An 18417-nucleotide genomic window follows, 5' to 3' on the forward strand; every position below is an offset into this window, starting at 1 on the left:
TGTCGAAAAAACACGACCCTTAATTATAAGTTCATGGCTGCTTTTGTTCTTTTAATTAGCTGATCTTGTCTCATGTTCCTCAGATTTTTTGGGTGTTGGCTTCGAAAGCAATCCAGAAACTTATTTTCGCCAAACTGGAAGACCATCACCGAAGCCAAGCATAAAAGTGGTTATCCTGAGAAACAATAAAATTCAAGCGGAGCAGTTTAACAAACTGTAAGTAATCATGTGGCCAGAAAAGGGATGTTCAGGAGAGGTCTGTATTCACCTGCTGCGCTTATTTCCGTAGCCGTATCCGTTTCCATTCCGTTCGCGGTAACGGCGTCTTATTGATTTTCCAGCAACGGGTTTTCCCTCTGGTGGTAGCTACTCTTACTCTTGCGGCACATGTTGTGCGAATTGAAATAGTTATGACAGGCCACGTGGCGTATGCGCAACGAGGAACGCACAGCGCACAGCGCACAAAAATTACCATATAAATGGATTACAGACATAGTCGAGGCATGCAACCGGAGGAGGAAGGGAGCTAGCGGATAAAAAGTAAACGAGAAACGAAAAACACAGGCCGACAATTTCCAACTTTTTTTTTCCTCCACGCATAATTTTACCTGCTCCATAATCTTTAGGCTCCCCTGAACCAAAGTCCAGAACAAACATAGGTTCTATCACCCACCGTTTCCGCGGTACACCTAAGAGAAGAAATTGATCAAATTTTACCATATATTGAATTATGTAGGCCGTGAAATGGCTACGACCATCATTGTTTCCAGTACATATCATTTTTGAAATGTATGTGTACCAACCAAAATTAAAAAATGGTATCTAGCAGTTACCATATCTTTGGAATACTCATCCAAAGTTGAAATCTCAGATTTTCTACGTTAATTTTTGCTCTTCTATGATTTTTCTCCAAACATTTTTCTATGGAAGATTTTTATTTTCTTATTGAAATCAGTAGATCATACCATGTTTTAATTTTGGATTTAAGGAAAAACTCGAAATAATTTTATTGAATTTAATATAGGTGGTTCAACAATATTTTCTTCAATTAAATTGGAGTTTTTAATCTCATATTTTCAAAAAGTCATGGCTATCTACAACTTCTGTAAAGCTTTACTAAACAAGCTGAACCTGCAATAGATACGTTTTGAACAAAGAAACAGTTTTAGATAGCCATGCCTTTTTGAAAATATGAGATTAAAAACTCCAATTTAATTGAAGAAAATATTGTTTAACCATCTATATTAAATTCAATAAAATTATTTCGAGTTTTTCCTTAAATCCAAAATTAAAACATGGTATGATCTACTGATTTCAATAAGAAAATAAAAATCTTCCATAGAAAAATGTTTGGGGAAAAACCATAAAAGAGCAAAAATTAACGTAGAAAATCTGAGATTTCAACTTTGGATGAGTATTCCAATGATATGGTAACTGCTAGATACCATTTTTTAATTTTAGTTGGTACACATACATTTCAAAAATGATATGTACTGGAAACAATGATGGTCGTAGCCATTTCACGGCCTACATAATTCAATATATGGTAAAATTTGATCAATTTCTTCTCTTAGGTGTACCGCGGAAACGGTGGGTGATAGAACCTATGTTTGTTCTGGACTTTGGTTCAGGGGAGCCTAAAGGTTATGGAGCAGGTAAAATTATGCGTGGAGATTTTTTACTGTTGGCCTGTGAAATCACCGAGCAAACTTCGCAAACGTTTTTCCAATTTGCCAAACGGAAATCATTTTCTTATTAAAGGTGCAGCCAGCATGCAACTGAGGCAGAATCAGCCCAATAATGATCCTTATACCCACTTACGACTTCATTATGATCACGTCGCCATTTTGTGGATGATTAGCTTCGCGCTTCTTTGCCACATTAGTGCCACTTTTTCTGTCAGTTCCACAGGAATTATGAGCCTGGCAGCCGGAACCGGCAAGTTTTCCCCAGACCCAGTCCCCAGTCCTCAACCCCAGCCAGCAAGCAAGTGCGGAAATTGCACACTAAATGACAAGTCAAGTATTTATGATTATGCCTCGAGCTCAAAGGCCAAGCGGTTTCGAAGGATCTCTTCATGGAAGCTGCACTATCAGCCACTGGCACCGCTTTGAAATATTGGCTTAACTCAAAGACGGGAGGAAAGGATTTAAATTGAATATTTAAAATGATTTTGGTCGACCTCCAACAGCTTTGATTGGCCATCGCTTTATTTAAAGAATATTAAAAGAGAGGCTGGTCAGGGGACGACCTGAACTTACATATTAAAGCCACTTGCCTGAAATTTCTTTCAATTAAATGTAGTTAAAGTAGCACACACACAGTCGGCACGTTCACTTAATGACTTGGCCAAGTGCAGCCGGGGCAGTCGCAGCACATATTGAACTAAAAGGCAACAACAAGTCCAGAAAGGCAGCAACTTGTTCGAAAGTGCAGTATAAATTCCGACTGCAAATGTTGCCGAGTGCGGACGCCACTGACCTGACCCGTTTCACACGCCAAATTGCTTCGCTGCACACACAAAGACTGCCAGGGGGGGTGGCAGGAACGGAAGAGGGGCGAATCGAGGGGGCGCTATACCCATGGGTCAGTTGGCCGCTTACGACGCGCTCACAAACTCATTTTTCAACATTAAAAGCACATGGATTTCATGGTGCATATCCTCTTGCACCTTTGCAGCCGCTGAGTGTATCCTCGGCGTGTGACTTCCGCAACTTTTTGGCGGCAACTTTTCCATGCACAATTAAATCCCGCTGCAATTATTATTGTTCTGTGTATTCCCATTGTGGCCCACTCTCTGGAAATCCGCCTCCTCTTTCCGAAGTATTGTTAATGAAATTTACGTGATTTTTATAGAGTGCAAAGTGCAAAATAACGTAAAGAGAGCCTGGAACTCACCTTTTCCGTCTGCGATGTGCACAAATGTCACGTGTTTCCTGTCACAGAGATGCGTGGGCGGATCGAGCCCAACACAGGCGTAATAATGGCGTAGCTGCATATATTATTCCTTCCGAAAAGGCCATTTGACTTTGTGCCCATTATCCTCCGAGTTCAGTTGATTCACCGAATTATCTTTTCGCTTTTTATGCTAATGAGAAAACTGCCTTTTTAAATTACGACGCATAACGAAACGGAAAAGAATTGAATATGCGCATATAATTTAACTGGGAAAGGAGCAGGCAGCCATAAACTTTTGTTGCTGCAATTCATTTACCGGGCTGCGAAAATGCCTTATAGCCTGGATACGTATGTGAGAGAGTGGCAGAGTGCCGGCCAGCTGTAAGGATACTCGGCCGGGTCTTCTGGCCATGGCTACTTTATGGAAATTAATCAGCGCAATTATGACTGGGCAGTGCAATGCAATTTACAAAATGAGAAACGATACAGTGTCACAGTACTGCGCAGAAAAGTAGTTGGGGACCGACAAGATGGCATTTGAATGCCGAATTCGAAATGTTATTCCATGTTAGATAAATTCCATATTATCGATTGGCAGAAAAATATTGCGAATGCCTTTCGTCAGCATCGTTATTTAACCTGAATTTACAATGAAAAATAGCTTACCCAGAATCCTTTCGGTTTTCCTTGATATTGGAGTGGAAAAGAAATATAGCTGACCAAAATAGATGCCATATTTCAACCGAGAATAAATTATTTAAATAGTGTGTAGTAATACACATGATAATATTATTCGTGTATACATTAAATATTATTGATGTTAGCATTTAAATCATTTTAGATAAGTCCTTGTGAAGAAATAATTTTCAGAGATGTTGCTTATAAATAAATACCACATGTCCATTTAGTTTAGCAAGCAGCAGATTTAGTTCCTTGAGGGGTATTTGCCGAGGCTGTTTGGATTAAATTTAATTAAGTTTATATACTCTCTTTCGAGCCGTGCGACGTTGGCCTGAAAGTCGAGGCATTTATTATGTCCTTTCAGCGGTTCGGACCACGTCAAAAGCCCCGCCAAAGAGTTTATCAGCAAGCAGCGTAACGCAGTGGGCTTCCTTCCTTTCGCCCAACGCTTTTCCTTCTTTTCCACCCATTTCCCGCCGCCCATTGATATAACGATTGCCATTGCTGGCGGTGTTGCAACTCTTGTTGTTACTGCTGCCGTTGTTGCCGCTGTCATTGCCTTTCGTTCTCGCCTCGGGACTCAGCATACAGCAAGTATACGCTTAAGGCTAACGCAGACATATGCAACGATCCCAGGATGCAGCGGACCCTGGCTGGATACAGCACTTGCAGTCCTTCATTGAAATTTGTTCGCTGCTGGCTTTTATTAAATGAATATCCATCCTCCGCACGACAACAGCCTGAATGCCAGCCCGCCCCAAAAACAGGGGACTGGGCGCTGTCGAGTGGGAAGTGGAGAGTGGAAAGTGGGGGAAAATCTCTTCCGCAAATGGAAAGCAATCAGAAAATGTTACCGTTGTATGTACACATACATTTAAATTACTCGAAAGAGTTGAGCGGTCTTCGGGTCTTATGGAGGGGACATTGCCATGAAAATGAGTCAAAGTGAAAGGAATCCCTGATCTCCCAACCGGTGGACGTGCGTTTTTCTTGAGGTATTTATGCTCTTCGCTGACTTTCTTAATTGGTTTCGGTATTGATTAAGCGTTAAGGCACTTTCCTAGCCTCACTCAAGCATATTCCATCAATTTCAGCAAGCTGGACTCCCGCTAAGAAGCTGCATTATTAAATCGGATCATCCAATCTTAATGGGAAGCTCAAGGACGAACAGCTGCATTGCAAATCTGCTCAAAATTAAACGACTTTTCTTTGTCCCTGCACCATAATAGAAGATAAACGGAATTATTGGCTTTAATTGAATTTGTACTTTCGGTGGTGCAATGATTTTCAATTTGTTCCTTTTTAATCTCGAAATGCAATATTCTCTAACCCCTTCAAAATCCTCACATTAATTGAGTGCAACTGCAATGCATCTCAAGGAACAAAGTTCCCTGTAAGCCATCCCTTGATATGTACTAATGAACTAATCCTTTTGCCAGGACGCCGAATCCGATAAACGCCGTATTCACCGACACCAAGGGAGAGATGCAAAGCTGGCCCACAGGCGAATGTAAACATTAAATTAATTGAGTGAATGTGTGGGATGTGAATGCGTCCCGAACAGACCAACAGGCTAAAAGAGCAGACCAGAAACCAAACATACCAATTAATTTCAGAAATGGCGGTTAACCCCATGGCAGCCTGATCTCTGTCCGCCCGAGATGTAGAAATCACAGCATGAGTTTTTGGACTCGTCCGTTCTCTCTAATGCAATTAAATCGGGCTTTGATGGGGCTCCTCTTTCGGCTCAATTAGATGGGGCGGATATACATGGCTCGAAGTCGACAGACGTGCCTGGCGACAGTTTATGCAAATTCTGGCGGCAGGAGCGAGTAATCAACATTTTTGGCGCCCCGCTCAAGAGCTCGAGGCTGGCAGAGGCGGGCCGAGGAATTTGCATATGGCCAAGGGGATCTATCTTCGTATTGCTATTCCTATTTGCTCCTCGTCGTCATCCGCTGGCATTCCCACATTCATTAAGTAATTTGTTGCCACAAAATTTAATATGTTTCTAAAGTGATCCTTTGCTATTTATTTAATGCTTGTCAAGCAGCGACCGCTGTCCCTTTTCGGGGTAGGCCTTCCTTTCTTGTTCCTTTTTCCGCTCCAAGGCAACCCTTTTGACCTTTTACTGACTGACAAGTTGGCCTTAACGACTAACCGCAGGGACGTGTGGGGACGCGGGAAAGCTAGGACAATCAAATTGATCCCGATTAGGATTTAAATTGCTCAAGTTTTCCAGGGGTTCATTCATTTTTGGCACAGCCCCTCAAGTATTTCCGGGTTGTGCACGCGTGGGTTTTAGTTAAGCACATTCACTTTCATATTGTAGCGTGAAGGTGCATTGAGAAAAATACTAATGGAAATCAAGGCTTCTCCGGTCAAAGACACTCGTTTAGGAAGTATTTTTCTGAGTGTGGAGTCTATCTGCAGCCATGTTGCCTTGAGCTGACAACTCCTGCTCTCCATTTGCATGTGTTGATTTTTGCTTTTGGGCTAAAACGTGTTATGCTCATTCTGTGCTTCCCCTTGTTAGCAACATTCCTTTTTTTTCGTTATGTATATTTTTCTGGTTTTTGTTCAAGATTTTCCGGTGTGTCCGGGGATGTCAGGAGATGTTGGCTGCTCTTTCCGCTGCCGCTGTTGTCTTCGAGCGTTTCATTTCATTTGAGAGCGACAAATTGTGCGTGTTGACTGTAGGAAATGAATGTCATCTATGTGACATGTTGGCAAAATATTGAAATATGTGGGCGAGACTACAAAAGCCGGAATCAGAGCATATGGGTATGACATGTGCTTATCTGGAGCGCATATTTGTTGCATGCTCTCGGGCATAAGTCGGGCATTCCGAAAAGCTTTGAAGTGATGATTTGATGAGTATCTCAAAATAAATGAACATGACGAAATCTCGGCTGAAATCAATACTTTACTTCTTCCTTTCACTTTAACTGGAAGCCCAGTGAAGGCCTGCTAAATTCCTTTCAGTGCTACCTAGCCTATGCAAGGCCAAAAGCAATTTCATAAAATGCACCACTTAACTAAAAAATCTCGGACATATTCCCTTGCCCCTCCTTGTTTTCGGGAAACCAAAAGCAACATTTAACAACGTGCTATAAAAGAACGGCACATACAGAACGGAAGGCCCGAAACCCGAAAACGGGAGCCGAAATCGAAAAATTCGAAAGGCTCATCAAACTGCTTGCCAAGCCCAGAATCAATATTTTATGTACAGTCCAAGAAAAACAAGAAAGTAAGGATTAAAATGGGAAACTGAAAGAAAAAACAAGTGCGGGATTTATGAAAGCAATACAGGAGTGCCAGTGCCACACACAATCCAATGATTTGTAATTATACTGAAATACTTTCCCAAAACAAAGTTTCCCACTGGGTGTAGACGCAATATGGTATTGGAGCCAAAAATTTTCTTCAAGTGTTTTTTAGGCATACGCCTCGGCCTCTGCTAGAAAATTTTACTGCAAATGAGAGGAGACAGCAGCCCACGCAAAATGGAGGGAAAATCCGAAACGAAATGGAAATTTCAATAGTGTGGGCCGCGCAACAAGCGAAACTTATTAGATGAGATAAACGAGCGGCTCTTGTCAGTGCAAAATTCATAAATTTGGCAGAACCAGAACACAGAAACCATAAATACCGGCGAGTGCAGGCGGGGGAAAGCAAACAAAAACAAAGGCTTGACAATGAAATTAGAATGAGAAGTGGGGTCCATGGAGAAGGTCGGGGAAATAGGTCGGGAAAGGGTTGGCCAATAAATCGACAGCTGGAAGAGAGACGGCTAAACAAATTGTTTAGCTAAAAATAGTCCGCACAAATTGTGGCTTATAAATTGTGCTCAAAGTAAATGTTTGCATACAAGTCAGTTCTCCTCGGGCGTCGCCATCGCACCCGTACCACTCGGCGTATGCGCAATTTGTTTTGCGCCCTAAACAATTGCTGGAACGTGCCAAGAGTCCGCGGAAAAGGCGAAAAAGCGAAAGACAAATGTTCAACAGGGGGCAATAATATTGGAAATTTGATGCTCCACCGAAAAATGCAAAGAAACCCTGGCGTTTGCGCATTATACATATTTGCCTTTCTGGCGAAACAAAGATTTTATTCCTTTCCGTTGCTGGGAAGAGGAAATTGTAGAGGCAAAGCCAAATCCATTTACACATTCTCCAGAACCAAACAAATAAATAAAAAAGCGAAACCGGGGAAGAGCTGCCCGCCTTTCTTGGGGCAAGAGTGTTTTCCTTTGTTGTGTATGATGTGTGTGCTCTAGAAACTGTTGGCTATATTTGCTGATGGCAATAGTGTTAGCTGCAGACAAAGGAATACACCCACCCGGCTCAAATAAGGATATAATATGCTCCTGGGAAAGTCCGCCCGCGGCTCTGTGCATGTCTGACTCAACATTGACATTGGCATAATATTGGTTTCATTTGTAACAATGCAATATGTAATGTACAAACAAACAAATATCGATATGCTCCTGCCAGGTGGGAGATAAGGATACAGTTCCATAAACAGAGATGTTTTCATAACAAAAGATGGGATAAATATTAAATCAGAATTATAGTAAGAGAAGGTAGGTATGATTAATTACTGATTGGGAAGTTAGGTAAGAGAGTGATAGTCTTAGACATATACCGTAGATCTAAAGATGGACATATAGACCCACTTTAATGTCATTTCCCACCCCCCCCCCCCCCCCCCCCATATTAAAAAGCCACTTTTTTCGATTTTTGTTTTCCATATAACGTTACAGATTCTTTATTTATTTTTTTATTCTTTCTTTTTGTTTGTTTTCCACTTTTCTTTTTTGTGTTTTCTGGCTTTTATAATAATTTGTGGTTTAATATAATTGCAGTTGTTTTTGTTGTCTATGAGTGTATAGTATGGGTGTATATGTCAGTGTATGCGTGTGTTTGTGTGACTGTTTTGTGTCTCTTAACTAAATATTTCCCCATTTTTTTCAGTGGCTTGTGATCTGCCTACAAGTTTTTTACGCCATCTGATTCTTTTTTTGCTTACTTAATTTGCAATTCTATAATTTTCGATACCGTCAAGAGAATCGAATGCTGCACAATTGATTTGTTAGTTTTACTTGCAGTTGCAGTTGCAGTTGCCTCTGTCATATTATTATTCGTAATTTATTCATAATTCTTTTGTTTTTCGATTTAATACTAGTTCCGTTTTTCATTTCTGTTTACTGTATATTAAAGTGATTTTACATAATTTACTTATTTGCAAATTTATCTAAAACTGCATTCAAATCGGATTTCTGCCGTGTTAGTCTGTGTGTGTTGGTTTCGTTTTTATAATATTCGACTTAATGGGGTCCGCTCTTTGTAGAGGGTAAAGGGTGTCTGGTAAAGGGTTTCGGGTTATTTTTGCGTCGGTAAAAAATGCATACATTATAAATACATAGTTATCAAATAGAATGATTCTCCGCGTGTCGGTTCTAGCTGTCCAACTGTCCACCTGTCAGTCTGTCTGTGGGAGTTTTCTGTTTCTGGTGTAATGTATTTCGCATTATATATGTATACGTGTCTGTGCATTATTCAATATGTAGTATATGCTTCTAGCTTACATTACACAATATATAACAAATACGTGTAAATGGGTATATAATTTACTGTCATTCTACTAATTGGGTTCCCTATTGCGTGGTTCGTTCTGTTCTGCTGCTGTCCTATTTGTTAAAAATATAAAATATTGCACCGATTATATTGTTTGTTGAATGTCTGAAAGTCTTCCGTTTGCTTAATGTGAGTGTTAGTGTCATTCGGATTCAGTTTTCGTTTCTTGTTCGACCTATACATATATAAATGCAAAATTGTTTCATACTCAGATGCATTAGAAAAAGCCAAATCCTAAAAAAACAAATCGCGAACAAGCGCTAAGGCAAACGATATACAATTTCTTTTTAAAAAACTGAATCATAATTTTGGCAGTGTTCAGTGTTTGTCTGGATTTTTTGTTCTGTTCCGCACTGTACTATGGCGTTTCGGATGCAAATCAAACGGCGCTGAATGCAAATTGTCTTCTGTTTTGTGTTGATGGCTAATTTTATGCTTTATAGACTCGAGTCAAGGTTCATATTAACAATTAGTGTGCTTTAAAATTTCTAGAATGTCCTCAAACAAGTACAGCGGAAAGGATCAAGGTGCCTCATCAATATTTATTTCGCTGTATGGTTTAACAATTACGTTAAAATCTTTGCACTTTTCAATAGTCAACTTGTGTTGCAGTTTGTTACATTTTCCTCTTTGTTAATTATATGTATATGTAGGTGTTTCTTAGGTAATTTACTTTACTTTCTCTTGTGGTAGTAGGATAACTCGAATACCGAAAACGTTCGTGGTTGGGCTGTGACTTGATTATCTGCCTAGAGGGAGAACTTGTGAAAATAAGGAACTGAAACATGACTCCCAATGGGCATTATTCTGGTTTATATGCTGCCTGAAAAACGATACGATTTGGATAAATTTCTTATATTTATTCTCATGCCTATATTATGTACTTATGGTTCTCTACAATCTGCTTTCAATAAACTGCTTCTGTGTATTTCGCTTGGCTGACAGTTCAACAATCGAGAAAAACTAAAAAAATCAGTTCAACACAAAAAATGCTTTCTTTATGCAACAATCTATGCAGCATACGAGTGGTTCTCTATTTTCTGTTTTCAATTAAAAATTAAAGTGGAAATTCAGTTTCAGATTCGTGTATACGAACGGTTTTTGTTTATTTGCATTCGTTATCTGTCCATACTCGCAGCTTAGTGAAATGACTTAATAGGATTTAAGGTTTTCCATCAATTTCATGTGGTTTCATAATGTGTATGTGTTTTTTATATACGTGCTAAAACTAATAATATATACAATGTAAAATTCTATTCCGTTTTCCATCATTCATATATAATTTTCTCAAGTATTTCATTAATTATATCAATTGCGCTAAGTTCATCTAAAGGTAATTTTCTTTTTTTTTACTTTTTACTTTACGTGGCTAGCCTTTACAGCTAGATTAGCTTGGTGTGGAGATTTTAGCATAAGTTTTTCTTGCTTTAGAATATCTTTTAGGAGTATTTTCTTCATCGCCTCTGATTCGTACTCGTAAGTTGAGAAAAACTGACTCCCCAACTGTCGCTTGTGTTTAGACATTAAATTAGACACAAGGCGGCAACTTGCGAATTCCGTCTCAGTTTTCAGTTAAAAATGTCGTAATTTTTATATGTTAATATATATATATATGTTCGTGTTTTAATGTATGTATATACTTGTTATGATGGAACGAAAACAGTCTTTGGGTATTCCTTTATATAAGTTTTAATTATGTTTAATTGTAATCCTTAGAAATTATTTTAAATCAAGAGTTACTTAGAAAGCTTATAAACGATTAATAAACGAAAATTTGTTGCATTCCTCGGCCTATCCGCTTAATGACTCTCGAAAAGTTAAAAACTTAGAAACCAAAACTCCTAACACAAAATGTACAACTTAAAATAATATGCACAACGAATCTGTTCGAGAACTAATGTTATAAATTCATAAGCGCTCCTAAACTAAACTTTGGTATGCTCTCGCCTACATCTTAAAATTTCATATTCCCTCTTTTTGACTCCGACTACTAACTTTCCCGCAATGACTGCTGGGTAGCAGGTTGCGTCGCCCTAATACAATAACTTAATTTCTTTATCGTAATTGTTAAATTTAAATGCTGATGAAAAATTTTTACAAATGTCATTTTACGTGTCATAATATGTGTTTGATTTTCCTTCACTTCCGTCCGACTCTAATTCGTTTCCCGCCCGATTCTAGGTTTATAGACTTTAGGTTTTCACTTATGTACGTAGAGAGTAGTGCCAACTGTCAGCATTCAGATGCTTCTTTGGTTGCGCTTTCTTTGTGTCTGTGTGGCGATTCATTTCGATTTAAATGCAACTTTGTATCTACTAACACTTTAGTTTCTTCATTAGGTATCCGCTTCGGACTGGGTTCGGCAAGCGTTCTACCTTCCAGCTCCCGCTTCCCACTTCCCGTCGTGTCTCCTCGCACTCGCCGCTTACAATTCTAGTTCGGTACTGTGGGGGTTGGGCGCCTCGGGTCCGTACATGTTGGCCAGCTTGTCGAAGCGTGGTCCCCAGGCCCCGAGGTAGTCGTACTCCTGCTGCTCATCATCAGTGCCTGCAATAAACAAGTACAAGCGCACACAAAAACCCAAATTTAATTTTAAGGGACCATGACATCGTTGCTACTAAATCAAAACAACCCACAAAAACACCATTTAAGGTCTTTTGTTATCCTGCCAAATTTACACCCAATATTCAGCTGTATCTGAGGCTCGTTGTCCTGGAAATGTCAGAAAAGATGATAAGTGAAAACAAATTGAGGGCTACCGTTCGCAAAGGCACCCTACGAGTGCTGCTCTAGTTTGTAGCCTACTTTTTGGGGCATCGAGGCATTGTGGTTCTAATTTCGTGACTAAACTGCTGAATATTGGGTGCAAAGAAACTAGATTTCGAACATTGGCTCATCGACTCACCTGACGCCAAGGAGCTGAGCGACCCGGCAGTGCTGCCGCCGCCCTCATAGGCATAATTCCGCAAGTCGTCGAAGGGAGGCGCGTTGGGATCCCCGTCGGCGCGCTTTTTGTGCTCCTCAATGAACATTCCCACATTGGGCTCTTGACCAGGCATGAGAGTCATGACTGGATCTGAAAATAAAGCAAGAATAAATTTAATGAGGTTTTAATGAGAACAGTATCACAAAGTCACAGGCTGTGCCTCACATTTCTGGAGTTTAATTAACCACCGTTTGTCTTTGAAAAATCACAGGTAATACTTACACATGATTGGCATCTTCATGGGCGCCAGCTCCGGTGGCATTGGGCCGCCAATTGGTATCTGCAGCGGAGTGATGTCAAAGGCGGTCATATCATCCTCGCCGCCGCCCTCATCATCGTAATTGATGATGTTCTCGCGCACATCGTCATCGGGTCCCGGATACTTGATATGCGCCTCACGGCGACGATTGTAGACGACGAATACCAGGACGAGTACTGAGAATAGTTTCATTAGGGAGAATTAAATTGGCGTTCGCAGTAAAGTTGTACCCTCCTTCAATATGCAACAACATCTTTGGGAGCTTATAAAGTGAGCAAAACTACACTTAATTTAACATGCAGAAAAATTGCAATTCTACTTTCTCCTTTACGGTGGAATAGCGAAACTGAAAATAGCTTTCCGCCACAGCACAACAAAAAAATGCTTAATTAAATTGGAAAACGCTAAAAGGAATTTGGCGGAAAGAATATGCCAGTGATAAATGAAAAAAGGGAAAAGAAAGTAAACAAATATTGCCAGCATTGTCCCAGTTTTCGTTTGACCAAAATGGCAAATCAAGCTGCAGACGCCGCCTCGCCGCCTTACATCCTCTATCCTTCGCTGGGCAGTCGCCTTTCTAATTTCAGCAGTGCGTTTCAAGCGCTTTCCAGCATATTGCGAGTCAGGCAGACAGACAGCGAGCACAGCATCTGTTGCTCAGTCAGGGAAAACAAAAAGTTTTCGGCGTTCGGCATTCGGGAAGTCGTGGAAATTGCCACAGCAACTGGAAAAAGTTGACGCAAGTAATTTGCTGCGGCTTCTTCTGGAAAAGTTTCGTCCTTGGACTTTGCTTGCTTCACGCCAGCTGGCCAGCGAGTAATTGCAATTACTGTGTTCGTCAAATACACATTCGCAATCCAAAAATTTGTCTCTGCCATCTTTAATTTGTGCGCGGATGTACGGACTTTTCATGGTCTCATTGATATGCAAAATATTATACTTTCCTGCTGCTGACCATTCAATAAGCCTTAATTTATGGAGGCCTTTTGTTGCGTCATGTAATTTGCGGAAATGACTTTTGACATGTTTGCTTGCTGCGGATCCACCGTTTCCGGTCATTGCAGATGGCCGATTGTAAGACTTAATTAATTTCATGGCTTACACGCAGGGCCATCAATATTTAAAGGGCGTGGCTTCGTTTTAAATTATACGGGGATTGCGGGTGAAAATAAAGAAAGATATCTAAGAGCTACCATGCAAGTAAGTAATCACTACATTGTTGAGATCCTTTCAGTTATTACATTACCAGAGATGTTAGGCTACGCAAACCTTAACCTGTTAGTGAGTCACTCCGACTGCTGGGGTTAGGGGGCTCTTGTGTGGGGTACTTACGTATCAGAGTGCCCAGGCAGAGCGCCAGGGCGACAATAAAATCACGCGACGGCGTCAACACGCCGGAGGCCAATAACTCCAGTTCGCAGTGCATGCCGGTGAAGCCCATGGGGCAGTGGCACTCGTACTTCTTGGGCGGGTGGTGATCGCGACAGCGGCCCCCGTTGCGGCACGGGTACAGTAGGCACTCGTTGTCGTTCACACAGGTGCTGCCGGAGCTCTTGTAGCCGGCCGGACAGCTGTGGAACGGAAGCCCGAAAGTTGCGTATACGTAACATGGTTGGGATGTTGGATGTGTGGGTGGGTGTGTGGTATGTGGAGTGTTGAAAAAACAAAAGAAATTATTTAAAATTTGTTCCATCATGCAGGTGTGGGAGTTTCAGGTGTCTGTGTGTCTTAGTTGGGTAAAGTTATTGTAGAGAGCACTGTAAAAATTGGCTTTAAAAAAATAGGGAATGGTTATCTCTTTCCCGACTATTTCAATAATAGTAATTCTCAAAAAAAAATATGAATAGCTCCAACCCACTTTTATTAAATATTCAATTTTATTAGCCAATTTTTTCCCCAGTGCATGCCTTTTTCCCTCCGTCCGTTTGAATATGAATACTATCCGTAAATACTATTCTTTGTCCTTTTCCTCGCCCACGCTCAGTATGTGAAAAACTGTCAAAAAGTCCTTTTAAACGTTCGTTGCAACTTTACCAATTTTTCTATTTTTGTTTATTTTTTTGTAGTTATTATTTCACGCTTTGTAAGTTTTTAGTTTGGGATTCGGTCGTGTGACAAAGTTTTTGCATTTGCATTGCGCAAACATTGCTCCTCCCTTCCTTTCCCACATCCCGCTCCAAACACGCTTCTTAAGTGCTGTTCCATACTATTTTTTGTGCTTTTATGATTATTATGGGAGAATTTTTATTGTAATTTTTTGTACTTTGAATTGAATAAAGTTTTTGTCCTTCTGCATTCTTGGGGCGAGCTGGATTTCGTTTTATTTTGTCGCACTTCCCTTGACTATTTTTTCCTGCGTTTGTTCTTAAGTTTGTTTTGATTAGTTTTGGCCAACACACTCCTAGAGCCAGAGCCGCACTCGCTCTCGGGCCGAGGGACAAAAGTTTTTAAAGTCAGTTGACATTGGCAACTGAGGTGTGAAATGGCTTAAACGGAGAGATTTCTCAAGGTTTGAGTAATTGAGATGCATGGGATTTCATTCTTTAAACAACAAACTCTTACCAGTAATGATGATAAATCGTAGAGAAAGAAATGTATTTTGTCTTAAATAAATCAATCTTAGAACCCCTTCATTGTTAAAATTCTCTATATTTCAAGTTACTTCTTTCAAGACCTTTAACAGAATTTCATTTAAATGCAATTGAATACTCTTCAAAGGCAGACTTTAGTCACTTTTGATATATTGAAGATTATTGGCAGAAGCCCTGGCTTGACCATCTCCCTCGGCGGGGAACCAGGGAAGCAGGAAAAAAGAAATCCTTGGGACGGGGGAAGAGTAAATACCTCAAAAGCAGTAAAAACTTTCACACTAAATCAGAGCCAGCTAAAAAGTTGAATCGGGAATAGTTCTTGGCTGCCTTCGATTACTCCCAAGTGCGTAGTTTAAGCCCATCAGAGTGAGTGGGTACTTGATAATTTTTCGAAATATTTTCATTGCCTTTTTTTTCGGGGAGCTCGTCTGCAAAGTTTGCCATATTTTATGTCATTAGGTTTTAGTTGAAGTTGACTGCAGCGAGCACGACCAATTTTTGTGCTTCCTTAAAACGTCTTTGCTTTTAAATGTTAAGCGAAGGTGAAGGTGGCATACAAATGGAGCCGGGCTATAAGCCTGGAACTGACATTTTTCTGGCTGTTTACACACATAGCCGGCATTAAACGTGAAAAATTGAGAGGAGGAATAAAAAAATGCAAACACAGTAAATCCCAGCGAGGTAGTGCCCAAAAATGGAACTGGCAGCTTCTTAGAGCCACTTTCCTGAAACCAGCCCCGCATAGCTCCTCTGAGCTGTCCTTCCTCTATGAGTGTGATTCCCTAAGTTCCTTTTGGCTTTTGGGTGGATTTAGTGCATCGTGATTTCTCGAAATGCCAAAGCTAACAACTGCAATTGCTCTTCCTCGGGCTTCGGACGGCGGACGGCACATGGTAGGATGGATAGAGGATGGTGGATGGCTGATGGCTTGGCCTTGTCTCCTCATGGACAACTTGTATCTTTGGCTGCACATTTGTTAACTTACCTGAAGGGCATTTCAGGTCTTGTTCTTTGTCTTGGCTGAGTGCACTTTGAAATGTGTGATAGGGGCGGAGAGTTGTTAAAACGGCAAAAGAATAGCACGAGAAACTAAATGTATCAGAGACTTCAGTGTCTCTTCAAGTGTATATTCATTTCAAAGACGGGGATTTGTTTGGTTAAATACTCTACACCGGGGATACATACCTTCGTTTAATTAATAAATTATTTACAGACACACAACATAGATAGATCGAACAATATGATAAGCTTGAACATCGAGTGGAGGCTGAACGGAAAATGTGCCAAAAACAAATACTCGAATTGGAATGCAGATGAAATGATATTTTGATGAATATGGAAATGCCCTTCTGAATGGATTTAATTTCAAAAAGCAATAAACCCATGTGCAAAATATATGTTTGATTTGCATTCTTCAGTGAACCTTGATTTAATGCCGAATGATGGGATTTACAAATGAAAGAGATAGAGATGTCAAAACAAAATCAAAGTGCATGAGATGAGAATTGTTGAATATGTCGAATTAATGGGAAAACTAAATGGAATTTAATGAATGATTTCACTAAAAAACTTGAAGTACATTACACACTAAAACGCTAAGCATTTGCTAAAGCACTAGTTGCTTGACTATCGTCATAAGTTGTTGCATAAAGGGGGTTATATAGATTGTCTGGGGGGCGTATGGGGATATGGGATCGATGCTCACTCAGAATGACCAAGAGGCAGACCAGGATCGCCGCCAGGGCACCCATGCTGAGCTTCAGGGTCTGACCCTCCTGCACCAGCTCGCAATTCTCGCCCCAGAACCCGTCGGGGCAAATGCAGCGATATCGCAGCCGGGGCTCGAGATTAATGCAGGTGGCCCCGTTCATGCAGGGCATGTCGAGGCACTCGTTTCGATCCATGCAGCCCTTGGAATCGGGCGACATAATGCGTCCTTCGCCGCAACTATTATCGGGGTTTACATATATTCATAATTCAGTATGGGGCCGAGAAAGTTAACATTAATTAGTTAAGTGATGGGGGTTCAATGGCAACATAAACTGGGCAACCGAAAATCAAATATCGAATAGATGTTCCAATTGTATGATTGATAGTTAAACAGTTCCAAGAGAGAGTCCAAGTCACAGGATGGGTGCAGTCGACCACGCAGATAAAAGTTTATGCAAAATGCCACCTTCCAAGTACACGAAAATAAACAAATAATCGCACTGATGTGGCACTTTGCAAATGGTTCCGAGTTGCTTGTCTGGGTAAGGAGGGACTCCCAGCCCTTAAATGATTGGTTAGCCGATTGGTAAGTCCCTTGGGAAAGCTTTAAGCCAGCTAGGTGTGTAGAGTGTGTGTGTGTTGAACAAAGATAAGCGCTGTTGTACAGTTTGTACCTGTGCTAAGCTTGTTACTCTTACTCCGTGTAATGAAACAAAAGCGTGAATATGTACAAAGGACCATTGCAAGCCGGATAAATGTTCTCTACAACCGATTCTCCGATTCTTGGATCGACTTTAACCTGAGACCCGAACTCAAAGCGAAAGCGAATCGTTAACGGAAACAGAAACAGAAACGAAAACGTAAGCCTAAGCCGATTGATTTGTCACGCAACGTTTAGTGCCAATCACTAACTGACTTTGTGCCAACTATGTGTGAGTGTGATTGAGTGAGTGTGTGAAGCTGTGATTCTATGGTAGGAGGTTCTTTGAATTGACGGACAGGTCCAATAAGCCTTTGCCGGACTCGTTCCCCCGACTCCTATTCCAGAATTCGTTTTTCTTGTTCTGCTACTGTGGGTTACTGTGGGTTACAGGCTGCCCTTTAATTGATTAAGCCTATCAAATGTTAGCTTTGCTTGCTTATCGAAAAAGCTAGCGATTTGTTTCCATGTTCCCTTTTATGTGGCATCGGTTTGCCCTGTGGTTTTGTCGACCGAGCTCTCCCTTATCGGTTCCGTAAATGTGGCTCTTCTCTTTGTATAATTTTCAGATGGTCAAGTACTCAGTCCGGACAGTCCATTCAACTTAATGGTTTAATTTTTCTTTTTTGGTGGGGGTAATTTTTCATTTTGATGAGAAACGAAAAGCAATGCATGATGATTCGGGGATGATTGTACTTACGTGCACTCGTAGACATTCCAGAGATCCACGCACTCGAAGGGATCCGGGCAGATAACATTCGAGCAGGGCTTGTTCGATGGGCAGCCCTTCTCCAGATTCCGCGCCATGGTGGCCTGACCCCACTGGGTTCCATTCATGGCTGGTGGCAGGGGCAGGTGTTTGCCTTCAAGACTGCAATTGTTCATTTAAATAAGTGATAATTGGATTAATATAAAAAATAGTGATTTCTGAAGTTTCTAAGCTGTAATAATCA

General features: G+C 40.8%; 1 protein-coding gene across 17 annotated transcripts in view; it reads right to left on the minus strand.

Moving 5' to 3' along the window:
- Positions 1-10287: 10287 nt before the first annotated feature.
- LOC6497902 (neural-cadherin) overlaps positions 10288-18417 on the minus strand; it is a 118378-nt gene continuing 110248 nt past the window's right edge. For 10 of the 17 annotated variants that reach the window (XM_044716389.1, XM_044716391.1, XM_032451700.2 and 7 more), the window contains 5 exons: positions 18165-18335; positions 16760-17001; positions 12427-12639; positions 12124-12294; positions 10288-11765 (listed from right to left, as the gene is read on the minus strand). In XM_044716389.1, coding sequence (XP_044572324.1) covers positions 11644-11765; positions 12124-12294; positions 12427-12639; positions 16760-17001; positions 18165-18335 — 919 coding nt within the window. In that variant the 3' untranslated portion in view covers positions 10288-11643. Of the gene's footprint in view, positions 11766-12123; positions 12295-12426; positions 12640-13795; positions 14035-16759; positions 17002-18164; positions 18336-18417 lie in introns of those variants that run through there. The other 7 variants (XM_032451704.2, XM_044716392.1, XM_032451703.2 and 4 more) reach the window with 2 other exon arrangements.

Source organism: Drosophila ananassae, chromosome 3R, assembly GCF_017639315.1.
Source record: "Drosophila ananassae strain 14024-0371.13 chromosome 3R, ASM1763931v2, whole genome shotgun sequence".
Classification (NCBI taxonomy): domain Eukaryota; kingdom Metazoa; phylum Arthropoda; class Insecta; order Diptera; family Drosophilidae; genus Drosophila; species Drosophila ananassae.